Source organism: Callospermophilus lateralis, chromosome 17, assembly GCF_048772815.1.
Source record: "Callospermophilus lateralis isolate mCalLat2 chromosome 17, mCalLat2.hap1, whole genome shotgun sequence".
NCBI classification, from domain to species: Eukaryota; Metazoa; Chordata; class Mammalia; order Rodentia; family Sciuridae; genus Callospermophilus; species Callospermophilus lateralis.
Genome location: NC_135321.1, coordinates 39,096,365 through 39,118,524, shown reverse-complemented (window position 1 = coordinate 39,118,524; position 22,160 = coordinate 39,096,365). Strand labels below are relative to the sequence as shown.

Sequence of the window (22,160 nt, the reverse complement as noted above, 5' to 3'; positions counted from 1 at the left end):
ATTTGTTGAACACACAAACAAATATAGTATATTCACTACTCAAGTTGCTTTACTATCCATCCTTGCATTGTCGGACTATATGAGAACTAATCCCCTTCATCACGTTATATTGCTTATCAAATTCCCACTGTTCCAAATAGAGCTACTTGTTCTGAATTTTTCTTCAATGTGCCAATGCCTCTTTAAACTGAGTGACTTAAGGAGTTAACTTTGTTAGAATGTACAATGTGCCTTGGCCAATTGTTTTAAATATGTTTTGGGAAAAGATGAGATATGTTAAAAAAATTATGCCTAGTTAGTGTTTTGTTAAAACTATAAGGTAAACTGCAAGAAAATCAGTTTGCTTTCAAATATAAGGAAACATTTTTCAACTTTTTGGAAAAATAAAGTAAAGAAAGAAATCTAAAATTGGGGAAGAAATGTGACTTTAATCATATAACCACAGCCATAGTAGCAATAGAAATGTGCTCCCATAGTTCTGAGATAGATAAATAAATATATGTGTGTTTATACGTCTTTATGTATATATAAGGGCACCTAATAGATTAAATCAAACATATGCAAAGATTCTAAAACTTTCCAAATACTACTCACTGCAAGAAAAAATATGAGATTTCCCCCTCATAAAGCAAAATAACTCTGCAGCTCAGGTGAAGACAATGTGGAAATATTCTTCCATCTTTGTTCTCTATTCATGACCAATAAATATTTTTAAACTGTTCCTTGATTGCTATGGCTTGCAGAAGATATCATTTGCAAAAAGTTATTATTCATAGATTAAGTTATTATATACTGTGAATTAACAGATTAATATTTTGCTTTATCCTTCATCTTCTATTATTCGATTATCACTAAAAAACCAATCTGATTTCAAAATAAAGAAGAGAAAACTGGAATATAAACTGTACAATGGGGAAACTCTAGTAAAATGAAGTAATTGACAAGCCCCATTATTAATTAAGCTTAGTCCTCCTTGGAAAAACTCTGAGAGACTTCTGGCTGGATTTTTTTTTTTTTTTTTTTGCAATACTTATCATTAACAGCTTTAAAAAATGGCATAATTGTTTGTGAAGAGATGAAAATGAACCAGATTTTTTAGAAGACACAATGCATTTAAAAGTTATTACAGGGCTGGGGATGTGGCTCAAGCGGTAGCGTGCTCACCTAGCATGCATGTGGCCGGGGTTCCATCCTCAGCACCACATACAAACAAAGATGTTGTGTCCGCTGAAAACTAATATATATATATATATATATATATATATATATATATATATATATATATATATATATTTATATTTATATATTAAAAATTCTCTCTCTCTTAAAATAAATAAATAAAAGTTATTACAACCAAAATAAAAAGACTATGAAATATAATTTTAATACAGGAAGAAAATTATCATGAATTAGATTTTATGAACTACATTAACAAACAAGAAAGAAAAATCATTTTTAATGACGATTATTTAAAAGTTTTAATATATAGAAAAAACAGCATAGATTCATACCTATTACCATAGACTTTAATAAGTACCAAATATGTTAAAAATAGAAATACTCCAGAAATTTTGAAAGAAATACCAAAGATAAGCCTTTATAAAGTGCTAGTTTCTTTATATAAACATATCTAAATTAATCCCCAAAAATTCTCCAGATAGGGAAATAGATGAAGAAATTATAATTTAGAGAGCTGAATTTACTCACTCAAAAACAGATCAAGTTAGTAGAACTCCTAGAATTTGAGCCAGATCTTAATCTTCAATGCTTCAATATACTACACTGGCAAAGCACATTTACCTTAACTGCAAATAGGGATATAATTGTATGGTTATTGGGCTCCATGAAACCAAATAAAAATAATAAGTGAAATAAGAATAGAAAATATTCCACCTTCAAAAAATAAATAGTAACCAACCCATCTGCCCAAACACATACCTAACACCAAGAATAGTGCTAAGTCTAGCAAAATTTGTCTCCAAACTAGGAAGGTTTAAAACTAGCAGATATTTCTCCAGCTCCACTTAAGGGTTGCTATTATCTGGATTTTGGCCCTTTCCCATTCATATAAGGAAATCCTAAACCCCAAGGTGACGATAGTAAGAGGTGGAATCTTTAGGAGATGATCAGGTCACAGGGCTGAACCCTCACTAATGGGATTATTTACCTGATCAAGTAAGCTCGAGGGAGCTCCATCCCTTCCACCATGTTTTCGTACAGCAAAAGATACCATCTATGAATCAGGAAATAGGCCCTCACCAAACACTGAATCTGCCAGCACCTTGATCCTCCAGAACTGAGAGGAATAAATGTCTGTTGTTCATAAGCAACCCAGCCTCTGCTATTTTGGGTTTGTTTTTTTGTTTGTTTGTTTGTTTGTTTGTTTTTGTTTTTTGGGTTTTTTTTGCTATTTTTGTAAATGGAATAAATTAAGAATGGAAATGTCCCTAAAAGTGGCACAATGCTTCAGAATCTAGGAGTGTAAGAAAACTATAAAATTATCAGAGAACATTCCTGTGGGGAGCCAGTTCCATGTCACTGGAGGAGGAGAGGGAAAACTGAAGGTCAAACTCAGTAAAGATTTCACCTTCATCTTCTCTAATTAAGTTGCATGTGTTTACAAATCAATAATAAATAAAATGAAAAAAAAAGAAAAGGAAATAAACATTTCACATAAAAAAAGAAACACAAATGGCCAATACCACCCTGCTGCCTGCAACATGAAGAGGTACTAAATGTTACTCACATCAGAAAAATTCCTGCTTTACATGATGACGTTTCTCCCTAGACCACTCATAGGAACAGATAATTATCCTGACTCAATGGCTTTTAACTTCAGCCTGCAACCCCAGTATTACCTGGAGAACATGTTAAGTATGAATAATTCTTGGTCTCATTCCTAGAGAGTCTGATTCAATATATCTGGGGTCAAGAAAGAGGCACTTTATATATACTGGCCCAAGAAACATATTTCAAAAGGCACTTCCCAGCTTTTGACCATCTTATTCCTAGATTTCTTCTGAAACAAACTGAGCTGCCCAGATCCTGTCTCCAAGTTGGCCAGATGCATAACAGCATCAAAGATAAACTGTATACATGGTACAGCTTTTCCCAAGAGGGCACTACCAGTGTCCTCAGAGTAGCCAGAGTGATATCTAAGTAACTACCACTCTGTGGTACAGGTACCACTGCCACAATTGGGAGTCAGAAATCAGAAAAAGATATGTATGTAGCAAGTATGTAATAAATATGTAAACAGCACACTTTAATTAAAACAGAGCTAGAAGCTATGCTATTCTGTCCCTAGTATTTGGGATACATCCACACCAGTGACGCAAAGTCACAGAAAGAATCAACAAGTTACCTCTGTTAGGGCGTTTAGGGTGTAAACTAGCATCATCTTTATGATATTAACGTAACACTTCAGGAAACTGACATTTAAACTCTATGATTTCTAACACCTACTAAATAACCTGGTTGGTGGGTTCCCTCATTGCCATACATAAATTGACTTTAATGAGGGGATAGGATGCTTATCTTCAGGACCGTAGATGAACCATCAGACATGTACTCACGGCCACATTCTAGGTCAAAGCTAAACAAGTCTGTTTACCTTTTGTCCATGTCCCCAGGTCCAGACTAATGAAAACACTTTGGCTTGTGTCAGCTCTAGAAACTACTGTACTACATCTGACAGTTTAGGACCATAAATATTTTGTAAATGTCCTTTCTTCGAAGACATGCTTTCAAGAAGTATAAGTGCATTTAAATCCTTCAATCTGCTAGTAACCCTATACTATGACAGTATGTTGGAAAATTTTCCCTAACATCATTTATACAAGATCTTTGCCTATATAGATTACATGTCTTTTTTTCAAAGAGAACTTGTACTGGCACACAATGAATTAGCTGCCTTCTTGTGGCGTTACTTTGGGAAATACAAGTGTTAAGAGTTCTATGCTCTAATTTCTTTCTTTACGGTTCTGTAGTTTTCATTATATAGATCTTTCATTAAGTTGATTCCCAAGTTTGTTTGTTTTTTTGTTTGTTTGTTTGTTTGAGGCTATTATAAATGGGGTAGTTTTCCTCATTTACCTTTCTGAGGATTGGTCACTGATATATAGTAATGCCTTTGCATTATGGGTGTTGATTTATATCCTGCTACATTGCTGAATTTATTTACTAATTCTAGAAGTTTTCTGGAGGAACTTTTTGGGTCTTCTAGGTATAGAATCATATCATCAACAAATAGTGCTAATTTGAGTTGTTCTTTTCCTATGGTGTATCCCTTTAATTTGTTTCAGCTGTCTAATTGCTCTGGCCAGTGTTTCAAGAGCTATGTTAAATAGAAGTGGTGAAAGAGCGCATTCCTAGAAGATGGAAAGATCTACCTTGCTCTTGGATATGCAGAGTTAATATTATCAAAATGACCATACTACCAAAAGCACTATACAGATTTAATGCAATTCCTATCAAAATCCCAATGACATTCCCCATAGACATAGAAAAAGCAGTTATGAAATTCATCTGGAAAAATAAGAGACTCAGAATAGCTAAAGCAATCCTTAGCAGGAAGAGTGAAGCAGGTGGCATCACTATACCAGACCTTAAACTGTACTACATACAGAGCAATAGTAACAAAAACAGCATGGTATTGGTACCAAAACAGACACATAGACCAATGATACAGAATATAAGACACAGGGGAAAACCCACAAAATTACAATTATCTTATATTAGACAAAGTTGTCAAAAAAAATGCTTTGGATAAAAGATAGCCTCTTCAACAAATGGTGCTGGGAAAACTGGAAATCCATATGCAATTAAACCTCTGTCTCTCACCATACTCAAAATTCAACTCAAAATAAATCAAGGACCTAGGAATAAAATCAGAGACCCTGCGACTAATAGAAGAAAAAGTAGGTCCTAATCTCCATCATGTGGGATTAGGCCCCAGCTTCCTTAATAAGACTCCTATAGTTCAAGAATTAAAATCAAGAATCAATAAATGGGATGGATTCAAACTAAAAAGCTCTGCTCAGCAAAAGAAACAATCTGTGAGATGAATACAGAGCCTACATCTTGGGAGCAAATTTTACCTCTTACACATCAGATAGAGTATTAATCTCTAGGGTATACAAAGAACTCAAAAAGCTAAACACCAAAAAAACAAATAATCCAATCAATAAATGGGCCAAGGACCTGAACAGACACTTCTCAGAAGACAATATACAATCAATCAACAAACATATGAAAAAAAGTTTATCATTGCTAGCAATTAGAGAAATGCGAATCAAAACCACTCTAAGATTTCATCTCACTCCAGTCAGAATAGCAGCTATTATGAAGACAAACAACAATAAGTGTTGGCGAGGATGTGGGGAAAAAGGTACACTCATACACTGCTGGTGGGTCTGCAAATTGGTGCAGCCAATATGGAAAGCGGTATGGAGATTTCTTAGAAAACTGGGAATGGAACCACCATTTGACCCAGCTATCCCTCTCCTTGGTCTAGACCCAAAGGACTTAAAAACAGCATACTACAGGGACACAGCCACATCAATGTTTATAGAACCACAACACAATAGCTAATCTGTGGAACCAACCTAGATGCCCTTCAGTAGATGAATGGATTTTAAAAAATGTGGCATATATACACAATGGAATATTACTCAGCAATAAAAGAGAATAAAATCATGGCATTTGCAGGTAAATGGATGGAATTAGAGAAGATAATGCTAAGTGAAGTTAGCCAATCCCCAAAAAACAAATGCTGAATGTTTTCTCTGATATAAGGATGCAGATTCATAGTGGGATGTGGGGAGCATGGGAGGAATAGACGTACTCTAGATAGGGCAGAGGGGTGGGAGGAGAAAGGAGGGGACAGGGGGTTAGAAATGATGGTGGAATGTGATGGACATCATTATCCAAAGTACATGTATGAAGACACGAATTGATGTGAATATGCTTTGTATACAACCAGAGATATGAAAAATTTGTGCTCTATATGTGTAATATGAATTGTAATGCATTCCACTGACATATATAAATTTAAAAATAATAATAATAATAAAAGAAAAAAGAGTTCCATGTGCTATATACAAGTAATATGTGGAATGAAAATGTTCTGCTATTTTGGATGATATTATATAAACACAAGAACAATCATTAAATATTCAGAGCATCCCTGAAGTTCAAGGTACACTTTTATCTCAGCAAATGACCTGCCACAGATTTGACGTCAAAGATAAATACTAGGAAGAACTTACTAAAAAAATTCTGTTCATAAAAATAACGACTAGATTCAGTAGTTTAGTAAACTGTAAGGTGTGTAAAAATTACTTAAAACCGATAATATTTGACCATCAACTATTTTGCCTTCACACATGAAACAAATACTGAAAATTGGCTAGATATTTATACAGATTGGTGGTGAAGCAGGAGATGAAACTCTTGCCCTCTCTTTGGCCTCTCTGGACTACTGCTATAACAAGAGTAGAAGAGAAGGAAGAGCCATTGCTTTACATGATCTCTATGGTATCTTTAGGCATTAATAGTTAATACTCTTTTTTTTTTCTATAGTATCCGGAAGCTCTCAGATGAAACAGAAGTAGCTGTTCTTTATCTACCCAAGTTCAGAACCATGACCTAGTATTGTCTTTGGGGACCATACTTTAAGATCAGGACTACAACTTCAATTTCAGTAAAAATGAAAAAAATGGAGCACGTAGTAGTCCCTTCTTCATTACTACAGAATCTTTTAAAACGACTTGTTATGGTTTGAATATGATTTGAGCATCACCCAGAGGTCCATGTGCTGGAATTGTGATTGGACAGAAGTGATGGAAACCTTAGAGAGAGAGGCAGGGTCTGGAGAAGATGGTCAGGTCACTGGAGACACTGCCCTTGGAAGGTATTAATGTAGTTCTTAGAAGACTCTGGTTAGTTCCAAAAAGGGTGGGTTGGTGTAGAAACAGCAAGCCTGGTGCCTGAATCTCACTTGTGTTCTCCCCTACCATGTGACTGCTATCCCACTCTTGTGTGTGCTCCTACCATGATGCCATCCACCATGTTGCTTAGCAGCCTGAAGGCCCTCACCAGAAGCCAAAACAATGGGGTTGCCTGATCTTGGACTTTCAGCTTCCAAAAGTGTGAGCTGCATAAACCTCATTTCTTTATATATTACCCAGCCTCAGGTATTTTCATAGCAAAATCAGTCTCTCATAATGCAAAACAAAGGTGGAAACCTTCATGAACTATTTCCATTGGACATAGCAATAGAGAAGAATATAGTCTTCCCTTTGTGAAAAGCAAAGTCACTTAGGAATCTAGACTTATTTCATTAATTCTTTTAGGAAAATAAAATTATTCTAATTCAATCATACATAAAATAAAACAAAAATACCTGGTCACCTTATATATTTTTGAATCAGGCAGATATTCCCAAATTTAAGGTTTGGCTTGGGTAGACAACTTCAAAGACTATCTCTTTGCAGCAATTCATTTTCCCCATTGCTTAAACATAATTTTTCTTCTCTCTTTCTCATAAATGTGTCCAACATGTAATTCATTTCTCTTCATTTTAGAGTACTATACTGCCCCTCTAATTGCCTGGAGTCTTTCTGATGCTTCCAAAAAGGCTACACTGTTTCTCAAGAAAGCAAGCATCATTTAGCATACATTCCACAGCTGAGTCTGCTGAGTCTGCCATGCTTATGAATTACAGTGACAGGATAGTGAAAATCCTTCTCCCTTTGAAATTCTCCAACCAACAGGTATTAGCAATTAGAGAACATTTAAATATATTTTCTTTTTATGTTGGTTGATGTTGCTGCCAACCTGATTTTTTTTTTTAGATGACTCTACCCTATTCAAAACACATACTAAGGAAAAGAGAGAAATTTAAACAGGAAAATAATTTTTTTTTAAATCCAGATAAGCTCTGGTTTTGGTTTTGGTTTTTAAACTCTCTTTAATGAACTTACAACTTCTCCTTAATGAACATTTGTGATGGTTTAAAAGATGTTCCTCATTCATGTTGGATACATACACTGTTGATTAGTGGAAATGCCCATGAGGAGTAAGGAAACTGTACTGTTATTTTAACATAATTCCATAAGTATTGCTATCACAGAGATTCAATTATACAATCAGGAGAAAGGTGCCAAAATTTAAAAACAAACATCCTGGTACCAGTTAAGTCAGTTTCTTCATCTTAACCATGTTATTCCAAAACATTTTAAAAATTGAGAGTGCAGGTCAACCATAGGACTTCTTAAAGAGGAACCGGAATCTTATGAAGTAAGAGAGAAGAGTTTCATTATTCTGTCTTCCTCCCCACACCAGGCTTGCTGCCTTTTTACAATGCCCTCTGCTAAGTGTATCATTCCTTGAAGTTGATTCCGTAGTGGACATGTGTGTGTCTGTGTTGTCAGTATATGTAATTTTGCTTTTACAATGTTGGCAGTAAGAAACAGCCTTCTAATTTTATTCAGCATGATGATAGGCCCTAGCATTTTAATTATTTTTCATGTTGTGAGTAATTTATTATTCATTGGGTATCTTCCCTATAAATCTTGTACTCCTCTGTAAGATGATTTTTTTGGGGGTAGGGTGTCCCACAAAGGGTTTCATTGCAATAAGAATCGAGGTGTGTCTACATACTTACCCAGGGCCCAAACAATGCCAGCCTTCCAGACCAGCCCAGGAGTTTGGGGTGGGGAAACAGAGTCATTATAGAATATCTTCATCCCTCAGCCCGGAGAGCATCAGAGTTATCATCCATGCCCTCCTAAAAGGGCATCCCGAAGCACATCTTGCCACAGAACCTAATTCAGGACTCAGAAGACCAGGACTAAAATTGAATCTCATTGGGGTTTGCATGTAAGAGAGACCAGAAGGAATGGATTGGCTGTTTCTCAGAAACATTTGTCTTTTGATCCTTCTAATGGTAAGTAGAATTTAAAGGCTAAGGAAGGAAATATAGCCTTCAGGTCTTGTCTCTCCTGTCTCCTTTGAGCTTTCTTTCTACATGAAATTTATTCCATTTTTAACCTCCTTTCTGCAAAGAGAGATCTACAAGTCCAGCTTCCATTTATTTCACAGGATTCTATGTGCCTCAAGGGACCCAATGGCATAGAGAAACAGGGTGAGAAATTAGTTAGACTAATAAATGAAACTTATAAGGTCTCAGAGACACAATCTAATCCAGATTAAATGCTAGGAATACTCTAAAATTTATAATTAGAAATAAAATCATTTTTCATCATCTTTTACTTATATTTAAATCAGACAGATTGTTGTGAAAATTCCTAGTACAAATGCATTTGATATTTGAAAGGATGTAAAGTTAAGATAGTGCATTTCTTTTCAACAGTTTTTTCCTGTGAGTTTCCTTCAAAGTAGAGGGATATCAGCTATATCAAAATTACATTGCAACTAATTATGAAATATTTAAATCTTAATATTTAAAGCATTCCTCCTACAAGCCAGGAAGGAAATTTATTCATTTATTTAATTAGTTTTTATTATTATTATTATTTTACTTTGAATAATTACAGATTCATAGCAATATACCAAAATAGTACAGAGAGGTTCTCTATACCTTTTACCCATTTTCCCTCAATGGAAACATTTTATATAACTACATGCAATATGAAAACTAGGAAGTTAACATTGATACAATGCATAGACCTTAGGGAAACAACATACTTTTTGTTGACCTTTAGTCAGGAAGGAAATATTTAAATGATCTCTTTCTTTAACATAAATATGGCATTTAAGAGGTTATATTACTTTCCTCAACCCTGGGTGGCCAAGATGTGAAATGTCTCTCTGGGCACCACTCACAGTGAGTATCCTACCCTTAGAGGAGGTAACTATTGCTAATTCAATTAGAAAAGATTATGTAAAGAAGCAATTAAGCCGGTTTAGATTAGACTTAAGTCTAAGATGATCAAATGACAAAACAAATCAGTCAAAATACATTAAAAGAATAAGAGAAAGATAAGGAGAGGAAATTATATAGTGTTTTTTTTTTCCAAGCAAATTAAGCAAATACCCCATACTCCGGCTCCACCTCAGTCTTCTCAGGGGTGTTATGTCTGCAGGGGTGTTATGACATAACTTGGAAAATGATTCTCATGCTATTCCCAGACAAGAGACATTAAATTCATGAGCTTTGGTTCCTAAAGACAGGGCAGCCAGTGCTAGGAGAGATGGTAACACATGGTTAACCAGTTGGCATAGGAAGTGTCGTTTCCAGAGTTTATGTCTCTATGAACTTCAAAAGCGGTGCAGAAGCCCAACACTGCCAGAGGGCACAGCGCCCAAGCTCTGTAGGGAACGTGAGAACACTGATAGAACATTCTGTTCCCCTAGTTGAAGAGACAGTATTCAACAAGACCATTTTTAAAAAATATTTTTAAACTGAAAAACACTAAAGTAGTGCAATGTCTTATTAGATGATTGTTATTTATTTACTAAATGACAAAGTTACTAAAGGAAGGTTAAGAATCAGGCTTGTCTTTAAGAAAAATATTAAATTATCCACATATACCTCTTGTCATACTTCTCTGGGGTATATCCATGCTTTGGCTCAGATAAACATTTTGTTTTCAGCAAGGAAAACTGTCTGGGTCAAGATTTTAGAAGCAACTGAAGCTTGCCTCCTATTGCTGTGTGCACAGGCATGTTTTATTAAATGTGTTATTATTTAATTAAACAGTCAATTCACCTTCTCCTTGATCTTGAAAGAGTATTATATTTCAGATTCCCAGGACCTCTTTTTGGTAGTATTAATTTATTTTCCTTGGTAATCCTAGTGGTTTTGACACTCAATCCTTTCCCACTTCTCATTGATACTATAGTATTTGTTTTGATATTTTATGGTAATTGTGATGAGCATAAGTTCTTATGCATTTCTAACAGCTCCCCTAAGATAACAATTTAAAATGTCTGGAACAGGAAAGTAAAGATGTCCAGCATATTTCAAGATTGTGACAAATTCAAGAAATGTTTAGGAGAATCAATATGATATTACAGGTGTTATAGGAAAGCATGCCTATTTTTCTTCAATTTCCTACACTTGAACTCAACCCCTTTTCATCAACTAAATCAAAGGCTCTCTGGGGCATCATTGCAGCTTACATTAATGAGGGTGTGGTGACCTCTCAGACTTATGGGTACTTTGTGTCAGCTACATCTCAACCACAAAGAGTACTTTAAACAAAGTTTTGACTGGCTTAACCAATAAAAGTACCCCAAACTCTAGGTTTCAATAGGGTGTTTTATTTTATTATTGAGTCCTTTATCATTTTCTTCCTAAGGATGTTCATTATGTTCTTCTGCTATAAACTGGATGTGCTGGTGGGGTACAATCAAAACTGAACTGAGACTCAAACATCTCAGGTTTGAGTCACAAGCTACCCTTCAAAGTGGCTGTGTAACTTAGGGGAAAGCATTCCACTTCACAGAGCTTTATTGTAACCAAGGGAGAATGTGTGGTCAGACATGATGTCACGAAGCCTCCAACACTGTCAGAACTCTGCTATTCTATGGTTATCATTACTGAATGCCTGTGCACTAGAAGTTCATTACTGGCTCCTGAACCTTAGTTTTGTAAATTTGCCTAGAGAATCTAAAGATTTAGGTAAATTTTTTAGTTGTGTAATTTTTTTAGGAAGGAATCACTAGAAGCAGAATAGTTACTAGCTGAATAAGGACTATATCAAGGGATAAAACCATAAAGAAAAAAAAACAGCCATTGATTAGATTAACAAGTTTTTCCATATATGGTAACCATTTGTTTGTCATATGAGATATAAACACTCCAAGTAAACATTCTGATTCTTGGAAAGTAAAAAAAGGCTGGTGTTTACATAGAAGCACATCTCACCTCTATTATTTATTTTGACTGGCAGGTTTCCAGAAATAAAATGATAGGGGTGGTGGGACGGGATGTATTTTCTGATTGCTTTATTTGTACTAAACAGAATATCCTAGATCACATTAAATGATTGGTTTTAGTACTGCATATTGCAGAAACTCTAAAGGTTACATGGAAGCATGAAATCTCTATTACTTTTTTCTCTTGATATAAGTGGCTAAGGAATTATATCCATTAAGTACTTTTTTAAGCCAAATGGACACATTTATAATTTTACTTTCCAATTCCCGCATAGTCCATGATGAGAACTTTAGGTTTAAAAAAATAAGTTTTATATTCCTAGAGATAGCAAGAATTATTACCGTACTATAATTTTAGTACAGTTTCCTTCGGTGATATCTACCTATAGAATTTCAGGATAAAAATCCTGCCTTAAAAGTATTTTTTTTGACTGTTAAGACTATGTGATGCTTTTCCTTTTTAAAGATACTTCTCCTTCTCTTTAGAGAACATTGAATCCTAAATAGCTAGTCTAATGATGATTTCTTTCTAGTGTTTAGGGGTTCAGGGAAGACTTCATCACAGAGCAATGAATCCATTAATTGGGTTGTAGTGATACTTCCTTCCCTTTCCCAAGTGGCAAGGCAGTTGGAATTTCTCCTCCCTCATAGAGAGCATTTTGATGACAGGGTATGTAACAAGAGACTCAGGTGAAGCCCTTAGATATTACTTGCATGAGAACTGTTTGCCCTCCCTTTCTACACAGAAAATTACATGGCTTACAAACTAAAAGGCCATTACTTGATATACCTTCAATTATAAACAAAAGTGGTATAATTAGGCTCAAACTTGGCGGCTCCACCATATCCCTAGGAAGATGGCAACTACTTTACTCAATAATTTTTATAAGCATAATTCAAGAGAGAACTGCTTATTAATAGGATGGTCCTAGGTGTGCAGATGACTTCAAAACTGACTTCAAAAAGGCAAGTCATAGACACACAAATAGCCTTGTTCAATACTTCGGACTTTAAATACACTCGATATGTAAGAGAATAACATGCATTCTAATATTTCAATGAACCCAGGTAATGACTTGGAGTTCACATATCTTTTATAAAATCATCGGTTTCTCTCTAGGAGCAAACACTGAAAGAGAAGACAAGACCCAGAAAATTCTCTGCAATTTGCTAAAAGTTAAATGGCAATATATTATTAATGTCATATATTCTATTATTCCATTTGGAATCCTGTATATAAAAACCAGTCAGAACTTGCATACAGAGAACAGTGCCTATCACATACACCTTTTCAGTAAATGAATGGATCTAATGTCTACCTTGTGTTTCTTTTGCCAAATCATTTTATGGTATTTACCACCCACACGTCGACAGACAGCATCAATGTGATTAATGGGCTTCAACATGAGCTTGAGCATTTTAAACTCAGACAAAGAGGAATAGGTTCTGGGGGTAAAGTCTGTCATTGTGTTGTCGTTCCACCATATTACAGTAACAAAATATTTTACAGTTAACAATTTTATTTCAACATATGACAAAATTCCTGAAAAGTATATAGAAGTATCTCATTTTAGAAATTTTTAAAAAAATTAGGAAAGAAATGAGAACCCACAATTAGGACAGGCTGGATTTGAACCCAACAATGCAAGACTAAAAGCTCTTTTAACTGAATCAGAATTGACTCCCTACACAGGTCCCATTGACATACTTCTTTTACAATTTCAAATACTTCTCTATATCTTTTTTTTCTTTTATCTGCTTGCCCTCTCTTTTAATATGCAAACCTTTCTAGGCAGGAACTGTGTCTTACTCTTCACTGAATTTTCATAAATTAATGCACAAACACATATAATTATTTTCTTAGGCACTTTCCGGTTCCTTTCATTAATGCAACTTATTATAAAGACACACAAAGAAAAAGAAAAGACAAAAAACTCTTTCATCAATGAGGTCCACAGAAACCATCATACATTTAGGATGCCCCACAGCTCTCCAGGTTAATTTGCTCCCTCAACAGTAGGTGCCTCCAACTGTCATTTCTAGTATTCTGTCACTGTGGTGACTGCTTCATCCAGTTCCATTCTGTGTGAGTGTCTTTTAACCAGGCTTTTAGGCTAAGCCACATCAGAGGATCATGTCTGGCCCACCTAGGCTCTGAAAAGCACACATGGCAAGGGATTTTCACAGCCAAGGAGTTCTGCAATTACCCAGTAGCCCATAAATATTCTTCAGAGTTTGAGGTTCACGCAGTTATGCTACTTTGCACAGTTTGGGAATGTGATATCATTTCACATTTCCTCCAAAACACCCATTCCAGCTGTTTCCTGAAATGTAAGGAGCTCCTGACAGAGCTCATGATTTCAAAGGCCTCCCCAGTAACACATGCTGAGTTCCTTCAAGGAGACTTGCACATGAAGCCGTGGGACTGGAGGACTTGGCTAATGAAACCCTCATCAGTAAAGTCAGCTGAGCAGGCAGGGAACAGAAATACCAGTGTATCACAGAGGCCTCCATCCTGCACAAGTTCTGTTAACTGAGACACCTAACATGGTTTGGGATCTAACATTGCATTTCCCTGGTCTTAGAAAATGTCAGGAAGAGTGAAAGGATTTAAAGGAGGTTATACTCCAGGATTCTTAGGGCTATTCAAGCTCTCTATAAACTGGACAAGTGCAAAGTAACAGGATCTCAAATGCTTTCTTATTCTCTTTGAGCCAAAGATAATCTAGTTGATGTGGCTACTTTGCAGTCTCTAAAAATGATTAACTAGTACTTTTATATGGCCTGGGTGCCACGAACACATCCTCTCAAGCAGAAAAAAAAAAAAAAACTTGCATTCTTCTCTTTAGAGATGTACCAAATGTCTACTGGGTCCTTCCATTTCTCACTGTGATTCCATTTGGATCAAAGCCAGAAGTAGAGGGCCTGGAGGGTTTGTCCATAGTCACACTGTTGGCAAAGGACAGAATCAAGACTCATACCCAGCTCTTCTGCCTCCAAGTCTAAGGAATTTGTGTCTCTAAACCACATTGCTTTTTATCAAGTCAAATGGTAATATAAACCTAAGTGTCCACTATGGAATAGAAGTCATCTGATTTTATGTGTGCACCAATTTAAGAAACTTGATACCAGCTTCATTGTTATCAAAACAGTGGTCTTCAGTTGGGCACACTCACTGAAATGCATGAGCAGCTCAAAGGGTAGAGGACTCACATACTTTTAAACGACATATTTTTTAAGTCCTCAGTTTCTATATTCTTTCCTTAAACTAGCTGAACATACACCTGAACCCAAGGTGTCAGCTGGTTCTTCTCTCTTCATTCCCCTTTAAAAAAAAAAAATTTCCCATGGTAAACATTACTAAGTTGTAGTGCAATGAACTATAAAACTGTCTGGGGCATTAAACTAAGAGACAATTCAAAATATGATTTCGGTATTGAGAAAGAAAATTGACTCTGATTCTTTTTTTGTGGGGGGGGGCGGTACCAGGGATTGAACTCTGGGACACTCAACCACTGAGTCACACCCCCAGGATTATTTTGCATTTTATTCAGAAGCAGGGTCTCACTGAATTGCTTAGTGACTTGCCCTTGTTGAGGCTGGCTTTGAACTCTCAATCCTCCTGCCTCAGCCTCTCAAGCCACTGGGATTACAGGTGTGTGCCACCACACCCAGTAATTCTAATGCTTTTAATCAATCTTTTCATTAGTCAGGGTTTTCAATTATTTGTTTTCAACAAAGATGAAAGATTTATCAGCTGACTAGAGATATCGTTTAAAAATAACTTTTAAGGATAGATTACTCTGTAACTTTAGGTCATGTCATTCAGAATAAGTTTAAAGAATGTATGAGGAAAAAGTCCTCCAATATCATTTATCTATTAAAGACCTCTAAGAACTGTATTTACAAGTAAAAGACAAAAACAACTGGAATTGATGCTGAAACTTGTTTAATTCTAATAATTAGTATTACTTACTTATCCATTTTTTTAAACTCCATTCATCTCTGTGATACATTTCCAATCAAGTTTTATTTTTTGTATTTAATTATATTGTATCAAAACTTCCATATTTGCAGATTGGTTGTTCAGTTGTGCTGTTCATTATGATTGTAAGGCGAATCTAGTCCATCGGGTCATCAATGGAAATAAGAAATAAGAGTTCAAGGAAAAATAGGAGTAAGATAAATGCTGACTGCTAAAGAACTTAGTAACTTTTTTATCCAAATGGATGATACTGGGCATCAAAAGACAAGATTTAGCTATCATTATAGAAAAATCTAAAGAAGCACATCTTCTTTAAAAAAAAAAAAATTTATTGCTCTATTTTTTGGGGAAAGCAAGAATAATTTCTTTATTCAGTTTTTATTACTATAACTCCTAACTCACATTAATTATACAAGTTAATGGGTTTCACTGTGACTTTTCTGTCACACACAGTTATTATTCTTTGATTGTATTTTCCACTCTCCCTCCCCACCTGCCTTTCCTTCCTCTTCTTCTTTCAAGCCATCTTCTTTCTTTCTTTTTTTTTTCACATGTGAAAGAAAACATATGATACTTGTCTTTCTGTGTCTGGCTTATTTCACTTAACACAATGACCTTCAGTTCCATTCTTTTTCCTGTAAATGACATGATTTCATGTTTATTTATGGCTGAATTATATTCCATTGTGCATATGTACTATATTTTCTTTTCCATTCATCTGTTATGAAAATGCCATAATAAAAATAGTTATGCAGGTATCTATTTTGTATGCTGACTTCACTTCCTTTGGGTATACACCCAGGAGTGGTATGGCTAGATCATATGGTATGTCTATTTTTAGTTTTCTGAGGAATCTTCATACCGTTTTCCATAGTGGTTATGCTAGTATTGTATTCCCACCAACAATGTACAGGATTCTTTTTTCCCCATATCTTCACCAACATTGGTTATTGATTTATTTACTTATTTATTTTTATAATAGCCATACCGACTGTGGGGTGAAATTGCAAGGTTGTTTTTTATTTTGCATTTCCTGGTTGGCTAAGTTGAACATTTTAAAATATAATTATTAGCCATTTGTATTTCATTTTCTTGAGAAGTGTCTGTTCAGATCATTTGTTCATTTCTTTAATGCATTTCAGAATGTCTTCAGTTTTCATGAGCAAAATTTTGGAAGTCTTTGCAAAGATAATATCAGTATCAGTCAACATAAACATCAACATTTATTCAGAGCCAGGGGCACAATTATATGACACAAATATTCAAACAAAATCAGAACAGTTTGGTAAGATAATATTAGGTAATTTCAAAAAAAAAAAGTTTTAGGTGTTAAAAAATACAATAATGAGTAGGATGGGGACTTGGGCCCATTCTCAGTCTCTGTTTTAATACTTCATGGATACAGTATTAACCTGTAGGCTTATTATAAATAGGCAGAAACAACAGAGAGAATACATTCCACCACAGAGTGAAAATTACCTTCCACATCTCTAACTGAATTAAGAGCAGAACCCAACGACGACTCACTCTCACTGTTTAATATTAGATTATTAGCTCTGAAGTTCTGCAGCTCAGCTTGCCCATGCCAGGGTGGGTGAGGGAAGCGACATAATGATGTTACTGTGGTTCCATCAGGTCAGAGACAGGATTAGGAAGGAAGAAGGGAACAAGTGGAAGAGAATATCAAAGAGGAGAAAGAAAGAGAGCAGTGGAGAAGAAAAGGGAGGAAACAGAAACTATTGTGGAGCCAAAGATGAAGACAGGGAGACTCTTGTTAATAAAGGGCTCACGTGCTCTGAGCTCACCAACCTGGCATTCACCAAAGCAGGGCTTCCAGTTCACCTCCCACTGAAGGAGTTTCCTGAGAACTGCATGTCAGAGTCTAGTGTGCAGCATGAACTGCTCAAGGTGCTGGTTCTCAGTTACCCTAATGTCCCAGTGACCAGAATGAAAGACAGCTACTATATAAGGCAACATTGAAACATAAGTCTATATGTATGCATGGACACAGAACTTATCATGTTAGCCATTGAGTGCAAAGGCAAATTTAAAAATTCAATATACATGGTTTCTTTTTGATTTAAAAAAAAAAAATTAGCTGGGCATGGCGGCACATGGCTGTAATCCCAGTGACTCAAGAGGCTGAGGTAGAAAGATCCCAAGTTTGAGGCCAGCCTCAGTAATTAGCAAGGCCCTAAAGCAACTTAATGAGACCCTGTCTCAAAAAAAGATAAAAGGGCTGAGGATGTGACTCAGTGGTAAAGCAACTCTGCATTCAATCCCAGACCAAAAAAAAAAATTATAGTTTGTGGAAGTATGGGTTTACAAAGAAAAAATGTGACAAAAAATTGCCAATCTCCTGTTCATGAGATCCTATTTGATTTTTTTTCTTGTACCTTTCAGATTAACTGCTTTTCTAATATCAAAAATTTAACCCCCAAAAGGTGAAACATTTAACCCCCAAAATAATTAAATAAAATAGCACATTCTATGCAACTGAATAAAATGATCTTCTAGTAAATATTGATATTCATTCCCGGGTCTAGATATTTTACTCATATCTAGTAAAATTTTATATGAGAAAGTGAGTTAAGAAGAGACTCAATTCTTACCAATGAATTTATCATCTCTGTTGTTCCCTTCTGGACTTACCTTTTGCCATGACAAATCCTGCCCATACCCTCCCTCTGCTCCCTCTTACAACCACTCCCACTGCAGAATCTGCTCTGGCCCACTCCACGTGTCCAGTCTCCAGCCTCAGTTCACAGGAGCTCCCCAGGTTCACTCTGCTCCCCAACTGGCTGGAGTTCACAGTAGTACCTCATCTCTTCCCTAACTCTCCACTCTGCCTCCATCACCATCCCCCAACCCCAGGACAGTCCTTGTGTCCTCCTCTCCCTACTCCCAGTTTACCAAGTTCTACAGAGAAGTCAACAGAAGAAATAAGTATTTTATTCTTACTTCCTCATCTCAGCTTCGCCACAAATCTTCACCAACCATAGGATAATAGTTTTGTTTCTGTTTCTAGTATTCTGAGCTCAAATGTTTCCTAACTCAACAATACAGGGTGGGCCTCCCTCTCTCCTCCATCCCATGGCATTTAGATGGCTTCCTGCCACTTCCCTAAAGACTTCTAGAAACTGTTGACAGTCGCCTCTAATCCTCCTCATTCTTGCTCACCACAAATCTAGGGAATAGAGATGTAAGTAATTTTCCATCAATTACACCTCATGATTTTTTTTTATCTCTGTTGTATTCTTCTGTTGGTTTTTGAAATGTTATATATATTTTATATATGATAACGTGTATATTTTATAATACATAAATATCATATATATGTTGACATTCCATCCCAGAGGAGGAAATATTCTTTCTCATTATTATTGTTTACCTGTACTTTTAGTTTAACAAAAATTCCTACTCTCTCTTAATCACAACTGTATCTACTACTTCTTTTCCTCCTCCTTCTCTCCCTCCTCTTCCTCTTCCTCCTCCTCTCCCTTTCTCCCTTCTCATTCTACCATTCTTTTCCCATAAACCTTTTCTCCTATCCCTATAGATCATATATTTGGTCATGGTTTTCCAAACTAAAAAATTACTCCTGGATTTAATGAGACCTTGAAGTGCATCAAACCTCTTATATTTCTTTTCATGCTAACTTGATCAAAATATAATCTATGATCGCTATGTCTACTTTCCTCCTCACTAATTTCTTGTGATGCACATCACTTCCAAAAGTGAGCCATGACTGCCTGCTTTAAAATCCCAGGGCTGTCAGTTCCCATTCTCCTTGATTTTGCTACAGCACATAAACCATTAAATAGCCCTTGTTTGTCTGACTTCTTAGCACTGCATTCTTTCTGCCTCCTTATCCAATCTCTTTTCCTTTCTAAACCCTGCATCTATACCAATCCTCCACATTTCTCAATATTCTTACACTAAGAACCTGCTCTGGGCCCACCCGGGTCCCTTGTCTTCAATCAAAGCCCTCTGCCTTCAGACTTCTTCCTATAGTCCTTGCCAGAGAGTAAGCATTTCCCACAAGACTCTATTCTCTGTTCACTCCATTTATCTTCTTAAACTGTTTGATTTTGTATCCTCATTTCTTTCAACTTCAAACAAGGCTGTTTGGAAAACTTTCATGTTTTCAGTTTTGTATCTATCTCTGATATTAGAAGTGCCTTGAAAATCAATGGAACAAACTTAAACTATCACCTTCCTGCAGTGATAGTCTCCTGCTGAATTTTCCATTTCTGTTAATAGTACTTCTCTTCTTCCAGAAAGTTAAGCTAAAGTCACCAGAATCATCTGACTTTTCCTCCCCTCAAATCCCTCAGTCTATAAGCCCTATCAGTGTTGGGGTGATATCTTTGGGTGATATCTCCTTCTCTCTCCAGTGCCATTGCAGCACTGAGGATCCTGTTCTAACTACATCTTACCTAATCCATTGATAATTCCTAAGTGTCTTGAGGGCATTCTTTTGTAATCTTCCCTTATATCAATGTTTTAAAGACAATGTTTTTGTTACTCCCAGCCTCTACCCAGTTAAATCCAAGCTACTTAGCCTGTTGCATAAAGCACTTCCTGATCTTCCTTCAAACTGACATTCCAAACTTTATTCCATGACACCTCTACCTTCCCCCTAATATTTACCATTTCTATAACATCCTCTGAAGCTTTGTACCTTTCCATGTGTTCTGGTTTTACTCTAGCTAAAATATTCTTCCTTATTAATTCCTCTTATCCAAACAGCTTCATCCTGCAATTCTCTTCAGAACCCCACTTCCCTATGAAACCCCCCTCAAATTTGTTTGGATACCTTCAGTTGCCTATTTTACCCTTCCTTTGAGCCCATGGGTGCCTCCATTGAAGCAGGTATCTTATCATGCCTTGCTGAAGAGTTATTCTTTCATCTTCCCTAAAAGTTTAAATACCTTCTGAATTGGAAAGTCTTATCCATTTTCTATTACTCAAGTTTATTCTGTATTAGTAATTAAATATATATTTAAGAAATAAGTGATTGAAAAAATACTACCAATGCTTTTATAACACTAAATATGAAAATGTTTGCTAATACTGTGCCTTCCATGACAGGTGGTGCTGGAAGTAAACAGCGAATTTATTGTCGAGGTAATGTATGATAAAATTATTTTCTCTACATAAAATTTTTTAAAAGTTGGATTCTATAATGTATCATATGTCAAAAATTAGAATGTTTAAATCTGTAAAACAACCAGATCAAAATTAAGAGAAATAACCTCAACCAAATTTAAATAGTAATGACAAAACCCAGACTCCCAAATTTCTATTTAGAGCATGGTTTGTGACAGCTCAGTGTCTCAGTAGTGACACCTACTCATCAGACTATGTTAGTAACTTACTTACATGTCCCCCAACCAATGACACAGCAAAAGAAGCAAAGAAACATTTTAGAATAGAAGAATATTTTTAGACACATCAACAAGAATGACAATTGATGGTCTATGAATGAGGGAAAGATTAAAAATAAAAAACATTTGTAAGTATCACTAACTAAGTCAATAAATAATGTGGTACCTTTTAGAGTGAGATCCACAGGGTTGGAGATGTAGCTCAGTGGCCAGTGCCTAGTATGAATGAAGCTATGATTTCAATCCCCAGCACCAAACATACACACACACACACACACACACACACACACACACACACACAGTGGGAGTCAGGAAATAAACCTACTCTCCTATTCTCTGTTGGTGCTTAATTTTATTATCATAGTTAATTTTCATTATAATCATCTCTAATCATTGGAAAAGATGAAGTTACTTTTCTAATTTCTATTTACAAAATAGAAAACATGTATACCTTTCAAGAAATTGTATTAAAATTAAGTGTAAATGCATTAGTTCTTTAAAAAAAAAAATAAGCTCCATTTATATAGAACATCTGCTTCCCCAAAAGTAGTAATTAAAGTCTTAGCTTAAGTAAATATATAACCACTTATGCTTCAATAAAGACATTAGAACTTCCAAAAATAAATTCACATTATGTATATGTTTTCGATGTAATAGCATTTCTAAACTCTGCAGTAGTTAGTATAAAATTCTTAAGCACTCACCAACAATAGTAACATGAAATTTTAAAGAGACAAACATATAGCAAGCAGAGATACAAATATACAATACTGAGAAGCCATAAAGACATGTAAAAGATTATCTCTGGTCCCATCACTTAACACTATTCTTCTAATTTTGCAATAACATATTTGGATGCTTAGCCACAGTGGTGTCTT

General features: G+C 35.6%; 1 protein-coding gene across 1 annotated transcript in view; it reads left to right on the top strand.

The window, feature by feature from the left end:
- The first annotated feature begins 17,503 nt into the window (after positions 1-17,503).
- Dsg4 (desmoglein 4) overlaps positions 17,504-22,160 on the top strand; it is a 29,010-nt gene continuing 24,353 nt past the window's right edge. Inside the window, 2 exon segments of the mRNA XM_077105611.1 lie at positions 17,504-17,800; positions 20,963-21,022. Of these exon segments, the coding sequence (XP_076961726.1) occupies positions 17,504-17,800; positions 20,963-21,022 (357 nt within the window).